This window comes from Salmo trutta, chromosome 4 (assembly GCF_901001165.1).
Source record: "Salmo trutta chromosome 4, fSalTru1.1, whole genome shotgun sequence".
Taxonomy (NCBI): Eukaryota; Metazoa; Chordata; class Actinopteri; order Salmoniformes; family Salmonidae; genus Salmo; species Salmo trutta.
Window position 1 is genome coordinate 61,883,126 of NC_042960.1, and position 27,630 is coordinate 61,910,755.

Below are 27,630 nucleotides of genomic sequence, written 5' to 3' on the forward strand. Positions count from 1 at the left end.
ATAAAAATAGATCAGCGAAGACCTCAGAAGAAAAATTGTAGACCTCCACAAGTCTGGCTCATCCTTGGGAGAAATCACTTCACTCCTGTCACTTCTCACAAGAGCAGATACTTATCCACTATTGTTCAGTGAAAAATGTGATTCCTGGCAGCTGATACACTGTGGTCTTTAGGAGTTCCCATGCTGGGGCACAGTGGGAAAGTTGATATCAAACACATAATAGGACTTGAATCACACATCCAGTGCCCCATGCAGTGTACCTTGCTCCAATGCCTGTCCACTAATTACTGTAAACAAAATGTCAGCATTCCCCAAGAGCCAACACAAATGGGTGGTGTCTCGTCACCTCCGCCTGGTGCAGGTACTCAACCATGTTGGTCCCAACCTGTTAAGAGAAATCATTTGATTTTAGAATATGAGGACTTATGCAAAGCCTGGAGGCACACTGACAATGCCATCACATACAATTTATTTTGTATATTTTATAGCCATTTACATGAATCAACACCCAATCCGTTTGATGCCTACATCTTCCATTTATTTGGGTCTGGGGCTCATAGGTTAATTTACACAACACTAACCACGTTTCCATCCAACCATTTCATGTGGATGAATTACCTGACGCATGAAATCACGACCAGGCTGATAGTAACACTAAATGCCGGTACAATTTTATAAATGCTTACAGACAATTTGTTTTCATCGGCTTGGTGGGATCTTTTTGTGTCATTAAAATTACTTGTGGGAGAAATGGCGGTGGAAACTCCTTTATGCGCAAATATTGATATAATAACCATCATATTTAAGTAAACTTGGGAGTCATGTGATCATATGTTGTGTGGTCCTCCCACTACGACTTGGGAAAGCATGTAGTTTATTAGACTACAGATTAAATCAATGATGAACTTCACAGGATGGTGAATGTGCAAGGTCATGAGCTTGATGCTCCTTTCCAATAAATTATTCTGGTGACATTATGATTGATGCTTGGCTGCAGTTTGACAAATATTGCTCTTATCCATAATAATCTCATAATGTAGGTAGCCTACCCCCACTGTTTGTGCGAGCTGTTGGCTAGAGCGCATGTGCCAAGACCAGAGTGGGCACATTTGCTATATAATGCAACAGTTTGTGACAAAACCATCAGCAGAATTGAAAATGCGATGGAAACCCCTTTTACTTGCATTTTTTTATTTGGCACATGGGAATTTCACTGCAAAAGTTATTTCTATGTGCACTACGTCATCACGCACAGCCTTTAATCCGCAAAAAGTCAGTTTGTTGGAAATATCTCTGGCGGGAAAATGCTCATATTGTGTTATGCAGAGTTTTTTATATTTACATGAAAATCTGTCGCAAATTGGATGGAAATCTACCTAATGTCTTGGAGTGTGCAGTTATGCATAACAGATTTTGGAATGCTGTTCCCTTCATTCAAGGTTTACAAAATGCAATCTAATTTCCCCATCAATATCCCAATGCCAATGCACTGTAAATGTACAGGCTGCAAGTCAATGAAGGACTTTCTGGTCTCATTGAAGCTGGATCGGAATGTCTACCTGCCCATCCTGTAGACTGGTGTTGGGAGGACCATTGGTAGAAATGTTAAAAAGATGTCACCTTGTGTATCTGCAGAGAAGAAGGTTTAGTGAATAACTTGATTGTTTCAGGTTAAAACTGAATGAGTATCTGAGGTACCGTGCCACCAGCAGGGTCATTTCTAACTATACCTGTACTTCCAAGAGAAGACCTTGGGCCTGCAAAACAAAGTTTGTCCTTGAAGACCGAGTTTCCCTAAGCAGTCCGGGTTTAAAATGTAGAAGTCCTGAGCAATCTGTAGTAAAGCAGACAATTACTTTCTTTGTAATATTTTGTTTTTACAAACAAAAGCATACATTGACAAAAACAGACATTTACATACATATCCACAAAAATGTATGACACTTGCTAAGATCCACATCTTCCCCCCCCGTATCCACACCCAATGCTGTTTCTAAACATTGTGAGACTGCCACAAATTACTTAAGATTCTGTTATGTTGTATCTAGACAAACAACTTTTCCATTGCAGTTAATCATTAACCTGGCTAACAGTTTAACACCTCTGACTCTCAAAGCCCTCCTGACCTCAATCTGGAATGGCTCTTCGATGTTGTCAGCACAATGTGTTGCTAATGAAGTGGGCTGTGCTTTTACTGGTTGGCTCTCCTCTGTGTCTCTCACTCAAACACCCACAGCGCTGCACCTTTCTATTACAATGGTTGGATTTTCAAATCCAAACAATGTCTCAAAAAACATTTGTGAGAACCAATCAAACCCTGTCACAACAATTTATTAGTGAATATTGCATTGACAATCAGCCTCCTTTCCAGACCAGTGTGGTCACAGCTCTCCCTGCACTGTGAGTCATGTGGGTTTTGTCAGCCAGGCTAGTTAATCACAGAAAATCAAATACATTTGAAGGCTAATGTTTTGTAAAAATAAATACATTTACCCACCATGCCTGAAGTATCCAGCAGACATGGATACTCTTGGACTATCGACTGTCTTGGCCCCATTCTGTCTGGACCACTGAGCCCTCTGGATCGCGGTCTCCTTCATGTGCCTGGCAAGATCAGGCTACTGCTCAAGCTTTGTCATGTCACTTGGTGTGTCCACAGTCCTATGGAGGGCTTAAAATTAACATCTGCCACCCACCAAATGTGGTAAGATTTTGGTATTGGCGGGTAAGATGTCTATTTTTTACCAGCCACATCTTTGCCGCCCAGGGAGCAGTTGTTAAGGGTTAACTACCTTGCTCAAAGGCAGAATGGCAGATTACACCTTGCTGGCTCAGGGATTCGAACCAGCAACCTATCAGTTACTGGTCCAACGCTCTTAACTGCTAGGGGGGAGATTAAGGGATAGATCACCAACATTTCTAAAATAAATACCTAGATGTAAGGGTTGATAAGCCAGGTCAAATGGTTAAACAAAGGCAAGGAACTGAGGAAAGATAAAAATGAATAGAGAATGAATAGGCAGTAGCTTCGAGGTTAGAAAGGCAAGCCGATATTCGAACCCCGAGCTGCCTGCGGGAAACCTGCAGGGAGTGATCAGTCAGCCAAAGGGTTACCAGCTACAATATTTCTGTATACTACCCACTGCGGTTGTGCCCTTGAGCAAGGTACTGTACCCCTAAGTGCCCATGAGCTGCTCCCAGCCTGTGATGTGTGTGTGTGTGTTGTGTCAGGTTGATCACTAAGGACCCTGGGACTAAACACCTCCCTCTGCAACTGGATCCTGGACTGCCTAACGGGCCGCCCCCAGGTGGTAAGGGTAGGTAACAACACATTCGCCACACTGATCCTCAACACAGGGGCCCCTCAGGGGTGTGTGCCCAGTCCCCTCCTGTACTCCCTGTTCACTTATGACTGCACGGCCAGGCACGACTCCAACCCCATCATTAAATTTGCTGATGACACTACAGTGGTAGGCCTGATCACCGACAACGCGAGACAGCCTATAGGGAGGAGGTCAGACCCTGGCTATGTGGTGCCAGGACAACAATCTCTCCCTCAACATGATCAAGACAAAGGAGATGATTGTGGACTACAGGACAAAGAGGACTGAGCACGTCCCCATTCTCATCTACGGGGCTGCAGTGGAGCAGGTTGAGAGCGTCAAGTTCCTTGGTGTCCACATCACCAACAAACTAACATGGTCCGAAGACAGTCGTGACGAGGGCACGACAAAACATATTCCCCCTCAGGAGACTGAAAAGATTTGGCAAGGGTCCTCAGATCCTCAAACAGGTTCTACAGCTGCACCATCGAGAGCATCTTGACTGGTTGCATCACTTCCTGGTATGGCAACTGCTCGGCCTCCGACCGCAAGGCACTAGAGGGTAATGCGAACAGCACAGTACATCATTGGGGCCAAGCTTCCTGCCATCCAGGACCTCTATACCAGGCGGTGTCAGAGGAAGGCCCTAAAAATGGTCAAATACTCCAGCCACCCTAGTCATAGATGGTTTCTCTCTGCTACCACTCGGCAAGCGGTACCGGAGCGCCAAGTCTAGGTCCAAGAGGCTTCTAAACAGCTTCTACCCCCAAGCCATAAGACTCCTGAACATCTAGTCAAATGGCTACCCAGACTATTTGCAGCCCCCCCTCCCTTACACCACTGCTACTCTCTGTTGTCATCTATGCATAGTCACTTTAATAACTACCTACATGTACATACTAGCTCAAATAACCGGTGCCCCCGCCCCATTGACTCTGTATCCGTACCCCCCTGTATATAGTCTCGCTATTGTTATTTCACTGCTGTCCAGACTATCTATGGTAGCTGTGCATGTAATGTATCTAGTCCCAAAGTGGCTGCATGGTTTTAAGAGGCTCTGGTGAAGTAAAGTTTTTCAAGTTTCCATTAAGGTTGTACTATTGATAACAATGTGGAAGACGTAGATGCTTGTTACATAAAGATGTAACTAGCTAACACTACCACAGCCAGAGATATTAGCACTTCAATCTCTCAAACATATGACTATTTTACACCATTTTAAAGACAAGACTCTCGTTAATCTAACCACATTGTCCGATTTCAAAAAGGCTTTACAGCGAAAGCAAAACATTAGATTATGTCAGGAGAGTACCCTGCCAAAAATAATCACACAGCCATTTTCAAAGCAAGCATATATGTCACAAAAACCAAAACCACAGCTAAATGCAGCACTAACCTTTGATGATCTTCATCAGATGACACTCCTAGGACATTATGTTATACAATACATGCATGTTTTGTTCAATCAAGTTCATATTTATATAAAAAAAACAGCTTTTTACATTAGCATGTGATGTTCAGAACTAGCATACCCACTGCAAACTTCCGGTGAATTTACTAAATTACTCACGATTAACATTCACAAAATACAGAAATTATTTTAAGAATTATAGATACAGAACTCCTTTATGCAATCGTGGTGTCAGATTTTAAAATAGCTTTTTGGCGAAAGCACATTTTGCAATATTCTGAGTACATAGCCCGGTCATCACGGCTAGCTAATTTGACACCCACCAAGTTTGGCCCTCACCAAACTCAGATTTACTATAAGAAAAATTGGATTACCTTTGCTGTTCTTTGTCCGAATGCACTCCCAGGACTTCTACTTCAACAACAAATGTTGTTTTGGTTCCAAATAATCCATAGTTATATTGAAATAGCTCCGTTTTGTTCGTGCGTTCAGGTCACAATCCGAAGGGTGACGCGCAAGCGCATTTCGTGACAAAGAATTTCAAAATATTCCATTACCGTACTTTGAAGCATGTCAAACGCTGTTTAAAATCTATTTTTATGCAATTTTTCTCGTAAAATAGCGATAATATTCCAAACGGGCGACATTGTATTCATTCAAATGCTGAAAGAAAACCATGGCGACTTCTCGTGACTGCGCATCTCCAGTGTCACTGTCCCCAGGCAGGCCAGTAACAAACAGAGCTGCTGTACTTCACCCAGAGACTGCAGACCTCTCATTCCACTTTCTGGCGCCTTCTGAGAGCCAATGGAAGCCTTAGAAAATGTCACGTTACAGCAGAGATGCTGTATTTTCGATAGAGATGCAACAGAAGGATAACAAATTGTCAGACAGGGCACTTCCTGTATGGAATCTTCTCAGGTTTTGGCCTGCCATATGAGTTCTGTTATACTCACCGACACCATTCAAACAGTTTTAGAAACTTTAGAGTGTTTCCTATCCAAATCTACTAATTATATGCATATCCTTGTTTCTGGGCAAGAGTAGTAACCAGTTTAAATCGGGTACGTTTTTTATCCGGCCGTGCAAATACTGCCCCCTAGCCCCAACAGTGTAAAGGGTAGGAAGCATGAGTTTTTGCTCACCAATGTAACAACAGTGTGGCCAAGACTTAGTCATGATCTGGTTACCTATAAGTACAAAAGTAGTTATATTTTTGGGTTATTGCATATTTATTAAATTATTTCTGGATATCTTCTAAACTACCACAATGCACTATTTCTCAACGTCATATGGATGATCTAATCTGCTACAGAGTTCGTATGCTAGCTCGGTAGCTAGCTCAAACTGGCTAACATAGAACCTCATCTGATCTCCTTTTTGTTTTGTCAACTTTTTTGGCATGTTCTCTGTGAAGTAGGCTACATGAGTATTGTAACTTTTTCCACCTTGGCTTAGTTCTAGCACGTTAAAGTACTAAAGTAGTTTTTTGGGGTATTTGTACTTTACTATTCATATTTTTGACAACTTTTACTTCACTACATTCCTAAAGAAAATAATGTACTTTTTACTCCATACGTTTTCCCTGACACTCAAAAGTGCTCGTTACATTTTGAATGCTTAGCAGTACAGGAAAATGGTCAAATTCACACACTTAGCAAGAGAACATCCCTGGTCATCCCTACTGCCTCTGATCTGGAGGACTCACTAAACACAAATGCTTAGTTTGTAAATTATGTCTGACTGTTGGAGTGTGTCCCTGTCTAGCGCACGAGATGACTGACATCGGGAATACATTTTTTTCCTCGCTCTATAGTTAGTTATTGGATTTCCCTCATTGACTCTCCCTCGGCCCGATGAAGCGCCCGCCTCCCCCGGCATTGGTAGCTAACTCATCCTGCACTCCTAATCTTTCACTACATTGGGCTAAATCAGGGTCACACAGAGTGATTCTTGTCAGTCAAACAAAATCTACTTTGAAACAGAAGTATACACCTCACACACATGGTTATTGGTTTAGAAAAAAAGAAGACACCTGTACTATGTCCGATAGAGTTCAAATTTATTCAATTGAGTTTGCATTCGAATATTAAAAACTTTCTATACATCACAGAAGACTGAAATAACAAAACTGTTTGAAATAGAAACACCCAATGTCTTTTTTTGTAATAATCTTTATTAATTATGAAAAATATTAATAACAATCCACCCATGAGGCCAAAGAGTGCACTTTTGGTCACTGACTGCAGGACAGAGCTAAACGTTTTACCATCAGATGGGCCCCAGCCATCAGTTTGTAAGTCTCTGCTCTTTCTTTGCTTTTGATCTGCGGTTGTTTTAATTGTGTTAGTGTTCGAGCTAGTCTCCAGTTGTTGGGCTCTGGCTTGCCCACCATAACCATGGTGGTTGGCTAGGCTAATAGCTAGTTGGCTAAATAGCTAATGTTAGCTGTCTGGCTAAGAACTGCATATAGCTAACAATCTTTGATAACTGGTTAGATGGCCTTCTGTATTTCCAAGACATTGGTTTAGTTTAAAGTAGCTGTAAGCTAGGTGTTGATAGCAACTGGCTGACTCATGCAGTGCTAACATAACGTTAGCAGGCTGGGAGGCCTACCATTAGTTGGCTAGCAACCTTGCAAGTTGATTTGTAACCAATTCATAAAAGTATTTGCTTGTAAGTTGGCTGAAAATGTTAGGGGCAACTTCACCCTACTCCGTAACCAAGCATCTACTGTACATCATGTACAGAGTGACTGGCATGACATAACAGCCAGCAGAGGGGGCCCGAGTAACACAAAGGGGTCGCTTCACTTTCAATCCAACAAGTGAAGCGATAAAGAAGTACATAGCAGTAATGTCCCCTAGGTCTTTGCTAATGGCTAATAATGAGCCAGAATGTAAGAGTTTTTATTTAAAACAATTGGCGAGATGGTGTTGTTTTCTAGAGATAAAAGTTTAGCATCAAACTATCTGTGTTAGTAATGTGGTACACATTGTATATTTGTATTGTGATGCACAAGACAGGAAAAGGTTCCTTCAGGGCTGCTTGGAAATTTCACTGTTACGTAAGTCGCAAGTGCATGCATTATTCACACTACATTTACATAAGAGACAATAGGGAAATTTGTGCCGAAAGTGTGTGCGCGAGCGTGTTGGTGTGGCTGTTAAATTCTCTGAAATGCTTTACCTTTCGAGCATCTCGAAATAAATACTCCCAACGGTTTTGCTGATGCAAAGTTGTGGAGCTGGGCAAATGCCCCCAGACATCACTGTCTCCTACCAAGCTGGAGGTGGGGAAAATCAAGGATTAAACAATAGAGAATCCATGTATACCAAATGGGTCAGTCTGTCTCGATCACATTATTTATTCTGCTCGTCACTTTCTCTCATGCTCACATTTTCTTCTATTTTTTGTCTCTCTCACACACACACACTGGATCCTGTCTCTCAGGGAGGTCCATGTTGAAGCTTGTCCAAGCAATGGCAGACTGAGGTTTCATTAAACAAACAGTGGCTGGATTAGTAAAGGATTAGTTCTGGATTACTTTAGCAGGCAACAAGCTTCCCCTGAGAGCGTCGGGCTGTCTCACCGCCTGGTATGGAAATTGCACCGTCTGCAACCACAGAGCTTTCTAGAGGGTGGTGCGGTCAGTCCAAAGCATCAGTGGGCGCACACTGCCTGCCCTCCAGGACATCTACAGCACCCGGTGTCACAGGAAGACCTAAAAGATCATCAAGGACCTCAGCCACCTGAGCCACGGCCTATTCACCCCGCTAGCATCTAGAAGGAAGAGAGTACAGGTCCATCAAAGCTGGGACCGAGAGACTGAAACGGCTTCCATCTTTAGGCCATCAGACTATTAAACAGTCCCCCCATCAGACTATTAAACAGTCCTCCCCTAACCCGGATGACGCTGGGCCAATTGTGCACCACCCTATGGGAATCTCGTGACGGCCGGTTGTGACACAGCCTGGGATCAAACCCCAGGCTGTAGTGACGCCGCAACACTGCGATGCATTGCCTTAGACCGCTGCACCACTCAGGAGGCTCTGTTAACATATTGTTTTACCCACTTTATATGTATATACAGTGGGGGGAAAAGTATTTGATCTCCTGCTGATTTCGTACGTTTGCCCACTGACAAAGAAAGGATCAGTTTATCTTTTTAATGGTAGGTTTATTTGAACAGTGAGAGAGAGAATAACAACAAAAATATCCAGAAAAACGCATGTCAAAAATGTTATAAATTGATTTGCATTGGACATTCTCTCTTTCTCCCCTGACCCATCTGTCTATCTCCTATTTTGAATTCCATGCTGTCACAATCACTAGCCCATTCAAGCTTAACATCCTTACCATTTATCGCCCTCCAGGTTCCCTTGGCGAGTTCATCAATGAGCTTGACGCCTTGATAAGTTCCTTTCCTAAGGATGGCTCACCCCTCACAGTTCTGGGTGACTTTAACCTCCCTACGTCTACCTTTGACTCATTTCTATCTGCCGCCTCCTTTCCACTCCTCTCCTCTTTTGACCTCACCCTCTCACCGTCCCCCCCTACTCACAAGGCAGGCAATACGCTTGACCTCATCTTCACTAGATGCTGCTCTTCTACTAATCTCACTGCAACTCCCCTCCAAGTCTCCGATCACTACCTTGTATCCTTTTCCCTCTCGCTCTCCTCCAACACTACTCACTCTGCCCCTACTCAGATGGTATTGCGCCGTCGCAACCTTCGCTCTCTCTCTCCTGCTACTCTCTCCTCTTCCATCCTATCATCTCTTCCCTCTGTTCAATCCTTCTCCAACCAATCTCCTGATTCTGCCTCCTCAACCCTCCTCTCCTCCCTTTCTGCATCCTTTGACTCTCCATGTGCCCTATCCTCCCGACCGGCTCGGTCCTCCCCTCCTGCTCCGTGGCTTGACGACTCATTGCGAGCTCACAGAACAGGGCTCCGGGCAGCCGAGCGGAAATGGAGGAAAACTAGCCTCCCTGCGGACCTGGCATCTTTTCACTCCCTCCTCTACATTTTCCTCCTGTTTCTGCTGCTAAAGCCACTTTCTACCACTATAACTTCCAACTACAGACCAGTATCCCTTCTTTATTTTCTCTCCAAAACTCTTGAACGTGCCGTCCTTGGCCAGCTCTCCTACTATCTCTCTCAGAATGACCTTCTCGATCCAAATCAGTCAGGTTAAGGCTGGTCATTCAACTGAGACTGCTCTTCTCTGTGTCACGGAGGCTCTCCGCACTGCTAAAGCTAACTCTCTCTCCTCTGCTCTCATCCTTCTAGACCTATCTGCTGCCTTTGATACTGTGAACCATCAGATCCTCCTCTCCACCCTCTCCGAGTGGGTATCTCCGGCGCGGCTCACTCTTGGATTGCGTCCTACCTGACAGGTCGCTCCTACCAGGTGGCGTGGCGAGAATCTGTCTCCGCACCACGTGCTCTCACCACTGGTGTCCCCCAAGGCTCAGTTCTAGGCCCTCTCCTATTCTCGCTATACACCAAGTCACTTGGCTCTGTCATATCCTCACATGGTCTCTCCTATCATTGCTACGCAGACGACACACAATTAATCTTCTCCTTTCCCCCTTCTGATAACCAGGTGGCGAATTGCATCTCTGCATGTCTGGCAGACATATCAGTGTGGATGACGGACCACCACCTCAAGCTGAACCTTGGCAAGACAGAGCTGCTCTTCCTCCCGGGGAAGGACTGCCCTTTCCATGATCTCGCAATCACGGTGGACAACTCCATTGTGTCCTCCTCCCAGAGTGCTAAGAGCCTCGGCGTGACCCTGGACAACACCCTGTCGTTCTCCGCTAACATCAAGGCGGTGAACCGATCCTGTAGGTTCATGCTATACAACATTCGCAGAGTACGACCCTGCCTTACACAGGAAGCGGCGCAGGTCCTAATCCAGTCTGGATTACTGCAACTCCCTGTTGGCGGGGCTCCCTGCCTGTGCCATTAAACCCCTACAACTCATCCAGAACGCCGCAGCCCGTCTGGTGTTCAACCATCCCAAGTTCTCTCACGTCACCCCGCTCCTCCGCACACTCCACTGGCTTCCAGTTGAAGCTCGCATCTGCTACAAGACCATGGTGCTTGCCTACGGAGCTGTGAGGGGAACGGCACCTCCGTACCTTCAGGCTCTGATCAGGCCCTACACCCAAACAAGGGCACTGCATTCATCCACCTCTGGCCTGCTGGCCCCCCTACCTCTGCGGAAGCACAGTTCCCGCTCAGCCCAGTCAAAAATGTTTGCTGCTCTGGCACCCCAATGGTGGAACAAGCTCCCTCACGACGCCAGGACAGCAGAGTCAATCACCACCTTCCGTAGACACCTGTAACCCCACCTCTTTAAGGAATACCTGGGATAGGATATAGTAATCCTTCTAACCCCCCCCCCCCCCAAAAAAAGATATAGATGTACTATTGTAAAGTGGTTGGATATCATAAGGTGAATGCACCAATTTGTAAGTCGCTCTGGATAAGAGCATCTGCTAAATTATGTAAATGTAAATACATTTATTACATCCATTTTTAATTATTGAAGTGGCTATAGATTTGAGTCAGTATGTTGGCAGCAGCCACTAAATGTTAGTGATGGCTGTTTAACAGTCTGATGGCCTTGCGATAGAAGTTGTTTTTCAGTCTCTCGGTCCCAGCTTTGATGCATCTGTACTGACCTCGCCTTCTGGATGATAGCGGGATGAACAGGCAGTGGCTCGGGTGGTGGTTGTCCTTGATGAGCTTTTTGAACTTCCTGTGACATCGGGTGGTGTAGGTGTGCTGGAGGGCAGGTAGTTTGCCCCCGGTGATGCGTTGTGCTGACCTCACTACCCTCTGGAGAGCCTTACGGTTGTGGGCGGAGCAGTTGCCGTACCAGGCAGTGATACGGCCTGACAGGATGCTCTCGATTGTGCATCTGTAAAAGTTTGTGAGTGTTTTTGGTGATAAGCCAAATTTCTTCAGCCTCCTGAGGCTTCTTCACGACGCTCTCTGTGTGGGTGGATCATTTCAGTTTGTCCGTGATGTGTACACCGAGGAACTTTCCACCTTCTCCACTATTGTCCCGTCGATGTGGTTGGGGAGTGCTCCTTCTGCTGCTTCCTGAAGTCAACGATCATCTCCTTTGTTTGGTTGACGTTGAGGGTGAGGTTATTTTCCTGACACCACACTCCGAGGGTCCTCACCTCCTCCCTGTAGGCCATCTCGTCGTTGTTGGAATCAAGCCTACCACTGTAGTGCCGTCTGCAAACTTGATTGAGTTGGAGGCGTGCATGGCCACAGTCATGGGTGAACAGGGAGTACAGGAGAGGGCTGAGAACGCACCCTTGTGGGGCCCCAGTGTTGAGGATCAGCGGGGTGGAGATGTTACCTACCCTCACCACCTGGGGGCGGCCCGTCAGAAAGTCCAGGACCCAGTTGCACAGGGCGGGGTCAAGACCCAGGGTCTCGAGCTTAATGACGAGTTTGGAGGGTACTATGGTGTTAAATGCTGAGCTGTAATCGATGAACAGCATTCTTATATTGGTATTCCTCTTGTCCAGATGGGTTAGGGCAGTCTGCAGTGTGATTGCGATTGTGTCGTCTGTGGACCTATTGGGGCGGTAAGCAAATTGGAGTGGGTCTAGGGTGACTAGTCTCTCAAAGCACTTCATGATGATGGAAGTGAGTGCTACGGGGCGATCGTCGTTTAGCTCAGTTACCTTAACTTTCTTGGGAACAGGAACAGTGGTGGCCCTTTTGAAGCATGTGGGAACAGCAGACTGGGATAGGGATTGATTGAATACGTCCATGAACACACCAGGCAGCTGGTCTGCGCATGCTCTGAGGACGCGGATAGGGATGCCGTCTGGGCCGGCAGCCTTGCGAGGGTTAACACGTTTAAATGTTTTATTCACGTTGGCTGCGGTGAAGGAGAGCCCACAGGTTTAGGTAGTGGGCCATGTCAGTGGCACTGTATTGTCCTCAAAGCGAGCAAAGAAGTTGTTAAGTTTGTCTGGGGGCAAGACATCGTGGTCCACGACGGGGTTGGTTATTTTTGTAATCTGTGATTGACTGTAGACCCTGCCACATATGTCTCGTGTCTGAGCCGTTGAATTGTGACTCTACTTTGTCTCTATAATGACGCTTAGTTAGTTTGATTGCCTTGCGGAGGGAATAGCTACACTGTTTGTATTCGGTCATGTTTCCGGTCGCCTTGCCCTGATAAAAAGCAGTGGTTCACGCTTTCAGCTTTGCGCAAATGCTGCCATCAATCCACGGTTTCTGGTTGGGGGAGGTTTTAATAATCACCGTGGGTACAACATCACCGATGCACTTGCTAATAAACTCGCTCACTGAATCAGCGTATACATCAATGTTGTTGTCTGAGGCTATCCGGAACATATCCCAGTCCATGTGATTGAAGCAATCTTGAAGTGTAGAATCAGATTGGTCGGACCAATGTTGGTCGGACCAGTGTTGAACAGACCTGAGCATGGGCATTTCCTGTTTTAGTTTCTGTCTATAGGCTGGGAGCAACAAAATGGAGTCGTGATCAGATTTGCCGAAAGGAGGGCGAGGGAGGGCTTTGCATACGTCGAGGGAAGTTAGAGTAGCAATGATCCAGAATTTTGCCAACCCGGGTCGCGCATTCGATATGCTGATAACATTTAGGGAGCCTTGTTTTCAAATTAGCATTGTTAAAATCCCCAGCTACAATAAATGCAGCCTCAGGATATGTGGTTTCCAGTTTACAGAGTCGAATGAACTTCTTTCAGGGCCATCGAGGTGTCTGCTTGGGGGGGGAAATATACACGGCTGTGATTATAATCGAAGAGAATTCTCATGGTAGATAATGCGGTCGGCATTTGATTGTAAGGAATTCTAGGTCAGGTGAACAAAAGGACTTGAGTTCCTGTATGCTGTTGTCGTGACGTTGTATTAGTTAATGTGACGACTGTTGCTCATCGAATGATTAACGGTTTATAATTGCGTGATTAAATGAATTAAGCAATGAATCAAGCAATTATTAACTCATTAACCTGGGGCACCATGGGAACTTTGTTTTGATTGAGTTTCTATTTCCCAAATTAACTCAAAGGATATCAGAATATCGATTACAACAGTCGCTAAATTAATCAATTTCCTCTACAGTCTCATAATCTGAACGTCGTATAATCCGGGAATCTGCACGGACCCGGGCTTTACCACTGAATTTACCACACCAATCTTAGTTGATTATTTATTTACTAGCAAGCTAAAATGATGATAAAAATACACATACACAAAACACAGTCTAGCTATTGATTAGGACTTAGTATAACGGGCCAACACACTATGGCGCTTGTTACCCAAAATGGGGATTTTAAAGAGAGAGAAATAAAGGAAGTACACGAGAGAAATATACATTTGGGTTCATTTGTCAGCCATGCTTATTTAACTAGCCTCGCCCCGAACTGCCGCTCTTATGGGTCAGAATATAATGATGTAATTACGTGTTGGAGGTCTCAGGTGGGAAGCTCCGCGTGGGTCGTTTAGGCTTCTAAATGATGCACTTCTCCGGCGCAACTCTCTGGTTGTCCTCACGATGTCAGTGTCCTTCTTGGCTAAATGGTCTGATCCCTCACCCTTGATCTGAAAGGGGTCTTCTGAGGACAGACAGCTCTGTAGCTCAGAGCTCACAGCTTCGGCCCGAACGGGGTCGATACCACGATTCAATGGAGAGTGGAGGCTGGGTGGTTCGGCTTGAATTCACCCGCTTAGACACAGCTACTCGTCCGTAGCTCGTGTAGAAAAAGATTTCTTTGTCTTCAACCTTGTGTTTCGTTTTGGGGTTCGTCGACTTTGTTAGACCTTAGCTGCAGCTTGGGGTCAATTAGTCTCCCATGTTAATTCTTCACTCTCCTGTCTTATACCCTCGGGTCAGAAGTGGGTGTAACCGCCTTTAGGGCAATTCTCTGGGTGGACCAAGTAAAAGGGGGCAAGGCTTAGATTTGGCTAAAAATCCGATTTTAGACACTAACTTCACATTTCATCTTTACCAAAACATTCTGTTTGATTTGGATATTTTCCAAACAGCGTACAATGTATAAACATCAGGCATATACTGGGAAAACTCTTAAAGGTACAATGTTTTCATAATAACGTCATCTCTTAACCTTTAAAAACAATACAAAAGTTACATACATTTTAATATTCCACCTCTCGTCATGACCACCATTGTGGCTGACGGAAACCATTGTTCCAAAGTCCCTTTATTGCATGTTTAATGTTCTGAGGCCAGTTCTCCATTGTTAGGACAAAGGAATTTCTCTGTGGCCTAAGTTTTATTATGGGCGTGAGGTGTCATAAAACCCCCACATCTTCAGACCCCTAGATCTCTCCTCCTCTGTTGGGGGTTTGGGAGATAATCTGTAGGGTGGTGGTCTCCTGTACCCTGACCTGATCAGGACAGTCATGACACTGTATTGATCACACCACGACTTGTTAATTATAAGGCATACACCCCCGCCCTTCTTCTTACCAGAGAGATGTTTTTTTCTGTCGGCGCGATGCGTGAAGAAACCGGGTGGCTGTACCGACTAACATATCCCGAGTGAGCCATTTTTCCGTGAAACAGAGAATGTTACAATCTCTGATGTCTCTCTGGAAGGCAACCCTTGCTCGAATTTCGTCTACCTTGTTGTCAAGAGACTGAACATTGGCGAGTAGTATACTCGTGAGTGATGTGCCCGTCTACAGAGCCTGAACAGAACCCCGCTCCATCTTGCCCTTCTGCGGCGCCGTTGTTTTGGGTCGCCTACTGGGATCCAATCCATTGTCCTGGGCCAAACAGAGGATCCGCTTCGGGAAAGTTGTATTCCTGGTCGTAATGTTGGTAAGTTGACGTTGCTCTTATATCCAATAGTTCTTTCTGGCTGTATGTATTAAGACTTAAGATTTCCTGGGGTAACAATGTAAGAAATAATACATAAAAACAAAATACTGCATAGTTTCCTAAGAACGCAAACACTTTTGGGTGTCAGGGAAAATGTATGGAGTAGAAAGTACATTATTTTCTTTAGAAATGTAGTGGAGTAAAAGTAGTTAAAAATATAAATAGTAAAGTACAGATACCCCACGACTCAAGTAGTACTTTAAAGTATTTTTACTTAAGTACTTTACACTACTGCCAGCCTGCTAACGTTACTGCATGGGTCAGCCAGTTGCTATCAACACCTAGCTTACAGCTACATTAAAGTAAACCAAGGTTTTTAAATACATCATCTAACTGGTTATCAAAATAATGTTACCGATATATGCCAACTATCATGGTCAACATAGCTAAGTAGTAAGCCAGAGAACAACAAAACTAGTCTAACACTGTCAGGAACCCATAGAACACAACAAAAAGCCAGTGGAGATAAAATAGAGAGAGCAGAGTCTAACCGATTGACGGCCGAGTTAGCTACCAAAGAAGAGCCAAGAAAAGGCATTTCAGAGTGAGAGGCTGTTTCACCAGCCTAGGGAGAGTCCGCTAATCCAATAGCGATATACTGAGGTAAATCCAATGTAGATAGATTCCAGAGGCAGCATTGGGCACAGGAGACAATGGGAAGAATCAACAATAAGACTGCGATCAGAGTAAGGCTCCAGCAGATAGAAATGATCACAAGAGCAGTGAGTCAGCTACTGTAGCGGGCTAGTACTAAGCCTAGTTTGATAATCTCTGGTAACCTACTTTGAGGAGAACTGGTCAAAAAAGTTGACCAAACAAATTGGAGGATGGAAGATACAAAGAAGAGACAAGGTACTAAACAATTAGACAGGAATGATTTTCCACTTTACTTTTGAGCCATAGGCAAGCCTGCTGGTGGTGCAGGAGAAGTCAGATCTGCCTAGACTGGAGCAGCCGAGCTGAATCACGCGGCCCCCATGTGTGGGGAATCTGATTGGTTGTTTACGTCACACCTCACTATAGATGGATTGTAGCTCACCACTGCCAACACTCGTATGCATGGGTAGTGGCTAACATTAGCCAGCTCGAGCTAGCTAACACAGAGTAGATTCTCCATATGACATTGAGAAATAGTGCATTGTGGGTAGTTTAGAAGATATCCAGAAGTTAATTAATATAAAATAAAAATAATGTTTGTAGTTATAGGTAATCAGAATGTGACGACAACTAAGTTAAAAGTCTTTGACCAGTGTGCTACTTTGGTGAGTAAAAACTCACTCGCTTCCTACCCTTTAATTTTCCTGAATGCACTGGTTTTCAGTGTTGGGGAAGCTGCTCTGAAAATATAGTTTACCAAGCTACCAATTACTATACACTACAAGTTAAGCTAAACTAAAGCTACCCTTCAGAAAAATATAGTTTACTTAACTAAAGTTACTTTGAAAAAGTAGTTAACTACCTTGTGATACATTATCATTTCTACATCTGAAACATCACACTACACATTGTAAGAACAAATCACTCTGGAGTCAGATGTTAACGGAATGTGTAATTTAGCCTATTAAACACAAAGTATGTTTCAAGGGAGAATGAGGCAGGTCTGATGCCGAAGAAGAAAGGAAATTGCTTACTTCTTTTTGCAAAAACAGTAGTGTGTAGTTCCAGTAGTTAGCTACACCGCTACATAGCAAAAAAAGTAATTACATTCTGAAAAGACCTCTCCATCACGGTCTCCCCCTCCCAGAGTGAAAAGAATCCTGGCTTGACCCTGGACAACATCCTGTCGTTCTCTGCAAACATCAAAACAGTGACTCGCTCCTGCAGGTTCATGCTCTACAACAAACTTTTCTCACACAGGAAGCTGCGCAGGTCCTAATCCAGGCACTCGTCATATTCCGTCTGGGCTACCGCAAATCTGTTGGCTGGGCTCCGTGCTTGTCCCATCGAACCCTCGCAACTTATCCACAACACCGCAGCCCATCTGGTGTTCAACCTTCCCAAGTTCTCCCATGTCTCTCTGCTCCTCTGAACACTCAATTGGTTTCTAGTCGAAGCGCACATCCACTACAAGACCATAGTGCTTGCCTACGGAGCCTAAGGGGAACTGCCCCTCCCTACCTTCAGGTTATACTGAAATTTACACCCGAACCAGAGCACGTCATTCCACCACCTCTGGTCTCTTGGCTGCAAAATGTAATTAAATTACTAGTTAAACGACATGTAGTTCACTACTCCCCAACACTGCTGGTTTGGAAAGTTGCCTCACATGAATTGTATCATACTTTCCCTACTGATATGATCCGATGTTATTGGGCATCATACAGCAGGCGATAACTATGTAAATCATTAGTGCTCTATTGATAAATACTTGCCTGACAAATGTACAGTACTTCCTTATACTTTAAGTGATAGCCCTCTGGCCCAACCAATCGACTGACTGTTTCAAACAAAGGACTGCACTCCAACTGCCCCATCTAAATCGATAAACAAGTTCCAGACAGACACGGTAAAAGACACTACAATAAGTGATTAGAAGGTAAAAGAGCAACATGGAAAAGTAATTCACTTCCAGCACAAGGGCGCACTCTATCTACTGTGAGCGGTCCATTTGTTGAAGCCCACAAATGGACTTGGCTTTAAATTTGTCTTGGATATGTGATGTGGAGGCACAGCCTCACTCTACAAGTGCTGCTTTTAGTCTAATTAAATGACTATTTTCACCATCTCTCACACACACTCTCTCCCGCTCTTCTTTCTAATTGATGGACACCCTGTAATGGAATCCAGGCAGAAGCCAGACAATACTCACCTGTCTGTTGTTACAAAGCTTGAAGGGCTTTACAAGAATCAATAATGTCCTGGAATACCGTTCCTAAGGAGCTAAACGATAGAGTGCTCTGTTTCTTAACAATCCTAGCTCATCCCTACCACAGGGATTTTATCTATGATCCCTCGCCTGAATCCCGGAACTGGTTGTGCTCTCTTGCCAACTCCTATGGCATGACAATGACAACTGGGACTCGGGCTACCTCATCACATTTTGTATTTCATACTGTAAAAATGCATACTGTACAATAAATATTGTATTTTATACTGTAAAAATACATACTGTATTTTCCCCCTCTTTTAGGATTTATTTCTAAGAATATCTACAAAAACCTTGTCCCTAGAGTTACACTAAGTAATGGTCAGGAACATACAGTATACAAGGGGGTAAACAAAGCTCTTAGTTACTCATGTTTCCTGATCCTGTTCCTTGTCAGGTGGCATGTGTGTTTACCCTCAGAGAAACCTTTGCCTTTACGATGTTGTCTTTCAGCACCTGACCTCTCCCAGAATGAGAGATCCCGAGGCAACACTAATAATGCTGCTGCTCTACCTCAGAACAGCAGGGACTCACCTTGAAATACCACGGAATTTCAGCAGTAGGCTATCGGAATGGAACCGGATAATATGCAATGAACTTTGCATTCACCTCAGTTGTTCGTTTTCCAAAGATAAGGATAAGGCGTAAAACTAGACTGGATGGAACAACTCCAAAGTAATATGAGACATTATATACAATGTGTCCTGCAAACACCATCATGCCAAACTGAACAATTATGGTGCACTTTAACTGCATGCTAATTTCCCAATCAGAAATTGCTGCATGTTGCATCAAACTAGGCCATGGACTAAAAAGACATGAGTTTAGCCAAATGCTTTATTGTCCCAGATGATAGGATGTGGAGACGAGGGTAAATACGAACGGCTTTACCCGAATTTGGCGCGTGCGCGTGTGACTTTGAGGGTTAGAGCCATCACTGTTGAGCTAAGCGTTCTAATGTGCACTGTACGGTGTCATGGATAAGGGGGTCCTCTGTCGAGCCACAACAACAACGATGAAGACCACACACACACACACACACACACACACACACACACACACACACACACACACACACACACACACACACTTTATAAGACTTTGCGTTCTGCAGCTACCATAACCTCTCTCTGCCCTTGATCCCATCTTGCCGTGTCAGGCATTTCTTTTGTTCTTGCTGTTGTTGTGCCTGTGTGAACACTGCTGCCCACTGCAACCCAATAGGGGAGAGGAGAGGAAATCAAAGCCACCGAATGCCTCCAGTCTTCACTCACACAAACCACAACATAAGGCCTTTAATTCACCACCCCCGGGTAAGGAGCCGCAGAGACCCACAGAATAAAAGCTAACTATAGCTAGGCTACACATGATGTATTGCTAGTTTGCTTTTTGTTTTAGAAGTGCTGTCAGATTGTTATGAAAAGCACTATAGAAATGTAATTAATTATTATTATTAAAGGCTGAAGGAGTTTATGTACTCTTTGATTCAGTCAAGTAGAGTCTGTGATTCACCAGCGAGCTGTTGCTAAGAGATTACCTCGGCTGTGAGAACGTCAACGGAGGAGAAAGTTACTTGGGATGATAATGATTTTGTTCCAATTATCTCAAGAGGTCCAAAGTCACAATGTGTTCACAAAGCCAAAAATAGGGCAGGTGGACCTTTGTTTCCAGACTTGGAATTCCAAAACACTAGGTTTCATAAAGTTGTTATGTCACAAACAGTATGATGGAAAAAAACAAGTTACCTTGTCCTCAGGAACAAGCTGACAAAGGCCCTCACATCTCTCACTCTTGTCATATGACCGCATGTTTCCTGACAAGGCTCAAAACATGTTTGTCTTTCTATGCTGTGTTCTGGGGGCTTTATGTTCTGTATATGGCCAATTGAAGGTATAAAATACATGTACCACGTGTGCGTATTCTAATGCATGGGAAATGGAAAGAATAGCACTGAGTTTATTTAAACTCTTATATAACATTCACATAGGTGACAATCATTGTGCGGTGGTTGTATGGAAAGCAAGGCAATAAAATGCTTATGGCATGTCTGGGGGGCATGTAGCCTACTGTTATCTGTTTGTAAAGAAACAGACATATCCATTAATTTTGTCACGTGGGGGCCAACAGACAGGGTTAACATGAGGGGTCCTACGGCGACCATGAATCAAAGAATGGTTGCGTCCAAAATGGCACCCGATTCCCTATATATAATGCACGACTTTTGACCAGGGCCCATATGGCTCTGGTCAAAAGTAGTGCACTATGTAGGGAATAGGGTGCCATTTGGGATGCAGACGATGTCTCAAACTATCTGGTGATACAGATCTATCATCTCACTCACTGCTTATTTCAGATGGAACATGGTAGGCTATAATAATTATACATTATTCAAGTTTGTGGCCGTTTCAGAAATCTGTCTTGCCTACTAAACTGCATACTGTTTACTAATCATAACATTTTAGCACACTGTTTATCAGTGGAGGCTAGTGGGAGGAGCTATAGGAGGAGGGCTCATTGTAATGGCTGGAATTGAATAAATGGAACAGTCAAATGTGGTTTCCATATAGTTGATGTGTTTGATACCATTCCATTGATTCCATTCCAGCCATTACAATGAGCCTGTCCTCCTATAGCTCCTCCCACCAGCCTCCACTGCTGTTAAGTAAAAAGTATGCCCTCTGCCGAAAACATACTATTTTTGGTGCGTTCAAGACAACTGGGAATTCGGACACAAAATGAGCTCAGACTGGGAAAAATCATGATATCTGACCTGAAGATCACTGACAAGTCAGAGCTCTATGATAATTCTCGAGTTTGAGTTGTAATTCCAAGTTGGAAGACCACCCAAAAGATTTTTACCAGTCGAAGCACGTTCTAAATAGAACTTGAATCAAACAAATAAACACAATATTATTTTAAAAAGGGACAGTGCAGTCCAAAACTTGGATTTTACATGTTTTTGTTTGTTTCTGAAATGAGTATAACATCCTGGCATTTAGCCTGTTGAGGCCAGGGGGCAGGATCTTATCCCGGTATTGGGATTCATTGTCATGTGACCATGGCGGGGAATTCAAAACTGCAAGAGTAATCATTTCAAATAATCAAATAATCAACTATTTTCCTCCATTTGAAAGATATATCTCCTAAATCTAACCACGCTGTCCGATTTTCAGAGGCTTTTTACGGAGAATGCATAAAGTTAGGTTATGTGAGGAGAGTACATTGACAATAGCTGCGTGTAATGTTTAGCCAATTCAAAGAAGGGCATCAACAGACAGAAAACTAGCTAGAATTATGCACTTACCTTTGACAATCTGCATCAGATGACACTCATAGGACATTATGTTATACAATACATGCATTTTTAGTTCCATCAAGTTCATATTTATATCCAAAAACAGCATTTACAGTCGCGGTGAAATTCAGAATTTTTTTCGGCTTGAATGCTCCCAGTGAATCTAGCATTACAAATCACGGAATTACTATTCGAAAACATTGGTAAATTATAATATTGTCATTCAAAGAATAATATATTATCATCTCGTAATTGCTACCGAATGGCCAGATCTCAAAATAACTTTACTGGGAAATCACATTTTGCAATAAACTTGGTACTATGCTAACAACAATAAGCTATAAGCTAAGCTAAGCTATACCGTTAGCATTAGCATCATCTAATATCGATAATAACATTCTAAATATCCCCTTACTTTTGATTATCTCCATCAGAAGGCGCTGCCAGAGATCCCAGGTCCAGAACAAATGTGGTTTCTTTTGACAAAGTTCATAATTTATGTCCAAATAGTTAGCGTTCAGTAGGCTCCCACAAAATGAGGTGGGCAGTGTAAAGTCACGCCGAAAAGCTAAAGAAAACCTAGTAAATAATCTATTTACGTTTCTTCAAACATGTCAAACGTTGTTTAGCATTAATCTTTTGGTCCATTTTTAACGTGAAACATCAGTAAACATCAGTAATATTTTCACACAACCTATCAAGTGTCTAGAATAAACGATTATGACAAAGACACTCTTCTCAGATTTATGCGCAGGCGCAAAAAATGAAGTGATGACGTGTCAACTTGTAAGCATTCTAATTCGGTCTGTATTCATCACAGATGCTTCAAACAACTTTCTAAAGATCGTTGACATCTAGTGGAAGCAGTAGGAGTTGCGAACTGAATCCTTTCTCACTGTGGTATCTGTAAAACAATGACACTAAATAGTACAGTCACAAAATTCTCATTTTTTTAAAATCTATTTTTCACAGGTTTTTGCCTGCAATATGAGTTTTGTTATACTTACAGACACCATTCAAACTGTTTTAGAAAATTCAGAGTGTTTTCTATCCAAATCTGGTAATAATATGCATATCCTAGCTTCTGAGTTGGTGTAGGAGGCAGTTAAAAATGGGCACATATTTTTTTCAAAATTCTCAATACTGCCCCCGTGGCCCGTAGAGGTTAAAGCGTACTTTATTTTAGAAAATTCACATAACACTTTCTATTTTCGCATACTGAGAATGAGTCATGCGCGAATTCGTTGATTTTTGGAGCGCATCCCCATTTCTAATTGATCGAAGCCGAAATGAGTATGACATCTGATCTCCTGAGTGGCGCAGTAGTCTAAGGCACTTACATCTCAGTGCCAGAGGCATCACTACAGACCCTGGTTCGATTCCAGGCTGTCACAACCGGCCGTGATTCGGACTCCCATAGGGCGGCGCACAATTGGCCCAGCGTCGTCCGGGTTAGGGTTTGGCCGTCATTGTAAATAAGAATTTGTTCTTAACGGACTTCCCTAGTTAAATACTCGATTTTTGAAACGTCACATACAGTACTAGTAAACTTTTTTGCATACTCAAACGGCCTACTATTTAGGATGCAAGTATGGTTATTCAGACACAACCACTCTGAAAGTTCATGCACAGAGGAGCTGGTGGGTGTCTAGTTTGTAACTAACGACCCAGGGTTTTAAAAAGAAGGCCTCATTCCATTTTTCCAAAGATTCTCTTAAGAGATTCCAAAATATCTTTGTGCAGCTCTTCATGTTGCAGTGCGAGCTATGCAGTTGGCTAATTCAGTACCCTTTCATTGTGCTTGAGATATTTGTGAAAACTAATAGTAACCATTGTGCCATTGGATGATAATAAAATTGAGGAGCATGGCACATTCTCACTAAAACATTCCCCATTATGTGTAAAATGTGAGAGAGTGTGCTAGGGACACTACTTAAATATGAACATAAGCAACCATTTAAAAAAGGCACACTGTGCAGAAATCACTGCCATTTCTTGGTTGCTAAAATTCTAATAGTTGGTCTAATTTCAGCTTATGTGGCAAAACAAGTATTGTGTGGAGAATTATTGTACCATCTAAACCGATGTGAAATACTGTATATTTTCCATATTGCTTTGTGATATGGCCAAAATATCATATCACGTTTTTAATTACTTTTAAAAAATATAAATAAGGACGTTATGGATGGTATTTTTTTAAATAATAAAAGATCTGAATTAGCTTTTTGAGTAGTGCGTGACGCTAGGGTGGCAGCACATACAGTTGAAGTCGGAAGTTGACATACACTTAGGTTGGAGTCATTAAAACTCATTTTTCAACCACTCCACAAATTTCTTGTTAACAAACTATAGTTTTGGCAAGTCAGTTAGGACATCTACTTTGTGCATGACAAGTAATTTTTCCAACAATTGTTTACAGACGGATTATTTTACTGTATCACAACTCCAGTGGGTCAGAAGTTTACATATACTAAGATGACTGTGCCTTAAAACAGCTTGGAAAATGCCAGAAAATGATGTCATGGCTTTAGAAGCTTCTGATAGGCTAATTGACAGCAATTGAGTCAATTGGAGGTGTATCTGTGGATGTATTTCAAGGCCTACCTTCAAACTCAGTGCCTCTTTGTGTGACATGATGGCCAAGACCTCAGATATAAAATTGTATAGCTCCACGAGTCTGGTTCATCCTTGGGAGAAATTTCCAAACGCCTGAAGGTACCACGTTCATCTGTACAAACAATAGTATGCAAGTATAAACACCACGCAGGGTGCTTATGGGACCACGCAGCCGTCATACCGCTCAGAAAGGAGGCGTGTTCTGTCTCCTAGAGATTAACGTACTTTGGTGTGAAAAGTGCAAATCAATCCGAGAACAATAGCAAAGGACATTGTGAAGATGCTGGAGAAAACGGGTACAAAAGTATCTATATTCACAGTAAAACGAGTCCTATATTGACATAACCTGAAAGGCCGCTCAGCAAGGAAGAAGCCACTGCTCCAAAACCGCCATAAAAAAGCCAGCCTAAGGTTTGCAACTGCACATGGGGACAAAGATCGTACTTTTTGGAGAAATGTCCTCTGGTCTGATGAAACATAAATAGACCTGTTTGGCCATAATGACCATCGTTATGTTTGGAGGAAGAAGGGGGAGGCTTGCAAGTCGAAGAACACCATCCCAACCGTGAAGCATGGGGGTGGCAGCATCATGTTGTGGGGGTGCTTTGCTGCAGGAGGGACTGGTGCACTTCACAAAATAGATGGCATCATGAGGATGAAAAATTAAGTGGCTATATTGAAGCAACATCTCAAGACATCAGTCAGGAAGTTAAAGCTTGGTCACAAATGGGTCTTCCAAATGGACAATGGCCCCAAGCATACTTCCAAAGTTGTGGCAAAATGGCTTAAGGACAACAAAGTCAAGGTATTGGAGTGGCCATCACAAAGCCCTGACCTCAATCCTATAGAACATTTGTGGGCAGAACTGAAAAAGCGTGTGCGAGCAAGGAGGCCTACAAACCTGACTCAGTTACACCAGCTCTGTCAGGAGGAATGGGCCAAAATTCACGCAACTTATTGTGGGAAGCTTGTGGAAGGCTTCCTGAAACGTTTGACTAATTTAAAGGCAATGCTACCAAATACTAACAGTGTATGTAAACTTCTGACCCACTGGGAATGTGACAAAATAAATAAAAGCTGAAATAAATCCCTCTACTATTATTCTGACATTTCACACTCTTAAAATAAAAGTGGTGATCCTAACTGACCTGAGATGGAATTTTTACTAGGATTAAATGTCAGGAATTGTGAAAACGTTTAAATATTTTTGGCTAAGGTGTATGTAAACTTCAGACTTCAACTGTACATTATAAGTGATTTCAATGTGTCTTTCTCCATTCTGTTTGTTTTATACTGTTACATTTCTGCATATATTTGAGATAATTTCGACATAGGACTGCACGATATGGGCAGGATTATCCATAATCATGGTAGCATCCACATTCATGTTGAAATGTTTAGAAACATATATTATTTTTTACAATAAAAGTGACCACAAAGGGGTCAGTGTAGATTGTGTAGAAATGTAGGAAATTAGCTTTAGATACCCAAAGAAATTCTGAGGGAGGACCCTCAGACACCCACCTGGTTCTGTCTCCTCCACTTCTAAAACCAATGTTGTGCCCCAGGTTTTTAGTGTGTAGGGTTAGATGGTAGGGTATTTGTTTTATTTTCAAGCAAAGTATACACCAGTCTATGTGGCGGTAATGCAAAATTTGTTGGATGCCAACCTCCATTAAAAGGAATAGAAGAAGCAGTAGTTAGTTACTAGTTGGAAGCAAGGACAGAGGAGAGCATTTGTTTTAGTTACATTTTTGTACTCCTTGTTTTAGCCTAATTTTAACCGGTTGTATTTATTTAATTTTTGTTTGGAACTGGTTCTGGCTTTGATGTCTAATTGCATAGATTCCCATGCACAGATTATTATGGGGACACTCGTAAATTAAGAAATACCTCTAAAAATACTTCGAGCAGATTAGGCCATTTCTAAATTGGATAATATGGAAATAGACCCTAATACTACAGTCGCAATTCCTGTTAAATCATTGAAATATTTGCACTACACGTGTAGGCCATACCAACAAAAACCTTATATTATGCAAAGCCGCTGTAACTTTGTTTCCAATTGAATAATTGTAATTCATGCATCATTCTATTTTATATCGGCGAAGGAAAGTACTCACTCATTTATCCGTCAACTGACTGGCCGAAAGGCCTCCCCTTTAATAGTCTCTTCGCCCTAGCGGTGAACATTGGGCTCCAGCTCCTTGGAGACCATGTAGTGGAGAGTGAACGAAATAGGACTTCAAAACGGGATCATGGCGGCGCCGTTCGGGCGCGACACCTTACCTGAGCAATGGTCTTTCGGTGTCTGCGGAGATGGCAGGGTGTTTTTCGTTCAGTGAGTCGGATATGTGCTTCGGCGACATACAAATGTGGTCGTTCTTTTTGTATCTTTAATGAGAGTTCGCTTGTCTAGTGTTTCTTGCCTCTAACAGGTGTTTTTGTCTTTCTGGCAGCGATGAAACGAGCACCACTACTTGGCTCCATCCGCGAACGGGTGAACCTGTCAATTCCGGACATATGATACGGTCAGGTATGCATGTATTCGTCTCTAATGCATTTGACCAGCAGCCTATTGGTGCTGTTTACTTTGCAGAATAAAACGGGTTGATTTTTGTGAGTTGTTGATATAGCCCAATGAAGCAGAAAACTTTCACGGAAGGCGCCTACTCTCCAAGGTAACGCACCTTATTTCTACTCGCCCATTGCAGATTTACCTCGAGGATGGGAAGAGGGTTTCACGGACGAAGGGGCCGGCTACTTCATAAAGTAAGTGAAAGCAATTGAAGTCGACTTTATTCTGTTGGGCGGTTGTCGTGAGTGGCTTATTACCTGAGTGCAGTACTGCGGTTTAGGATACCTACATATGGCTCCCTCTAGCCTACTCATTCGTCAACACAGCAGACTTCTTAACTGGTGTGTGAATTTAAAGGTATAGGGCAACGTTTCCAAACTCGGTCCAGTGGGTGCACGTTTTGTTTTTTTAACCTAATACTACACAGCTGATTTTAAAATAACGAAATCATAATCAATATTTGATTATTTGAATCAGCTGTGTAGTGCTAGGACAAAAACCAAAACGTGCACAAAACGCTGGTATGGGGCTGTCCCCATGACCAGCTAATGACCCTACCAGGGACTGTATTGGTAGCTTAGCCTACTGTTGGATAACAGGCCTACTAC

General features: G+C 43.2%; 1 protein-coding gene and 1 long non-coding RNA gene across 9 annotated transcripts in view; one reads left to right on the forward strand and one right to left on the reverse strand.

Annotated features, from left to right (window-relative positions):
* On the reverse strand, positions 1 to 27,199 carry LOC115192797 (uncharacterized). The gene is made up of 5 exons (XR_003877992.1): positions 27,135 to 27,199; positions 2,498 to 2,661; positions 1,731 to 1,834; positions 1,560 to 1,629; positions 1 to 385 (listed from the first exon to the last, which is right to left on the reverse strand). It is a non-coding gene; the product is annotated as an uncharacterized LOC115192797 (long non-coding RNA).
* The window catches only part of LOC115192794 (pleckstrin homology domain-containing family A member 7), a 173,833-nt gene continuing 172,819 nt past the window's right edge, over positions 26,617 to 27,630 (forward strand). For 3 of the 8 annotated variants that reach the window (XM_029751652.1, XM_029751654.1, XM_029751655.1), the window contains exons 1-3: positions 26,619 to 26,785; positions 26,904 to 26,980; positions 27,159 to 27,216. In XM_029751652.1, coding sequence (XP_029607512.1) covers positions 26,703 to 26,785; positions 26,904 to 26,980; positions 27,159 to 27,216 — 218 coding nt within the window. In that variant the 5' untranslated portion in view covers positions 26,619 to 26,702. Of the gene's footprint in view, positions 26,786 to 26,903; positions 26,981 to 27,158; positions 27,217 to 27,630 lie in introns of all 8 variants that reach the window. The other 5 variants (XM_029751651.1, XM_029751653.1, XM_029751656.1 and 2 more) reach the window with 5 other exon arrangements.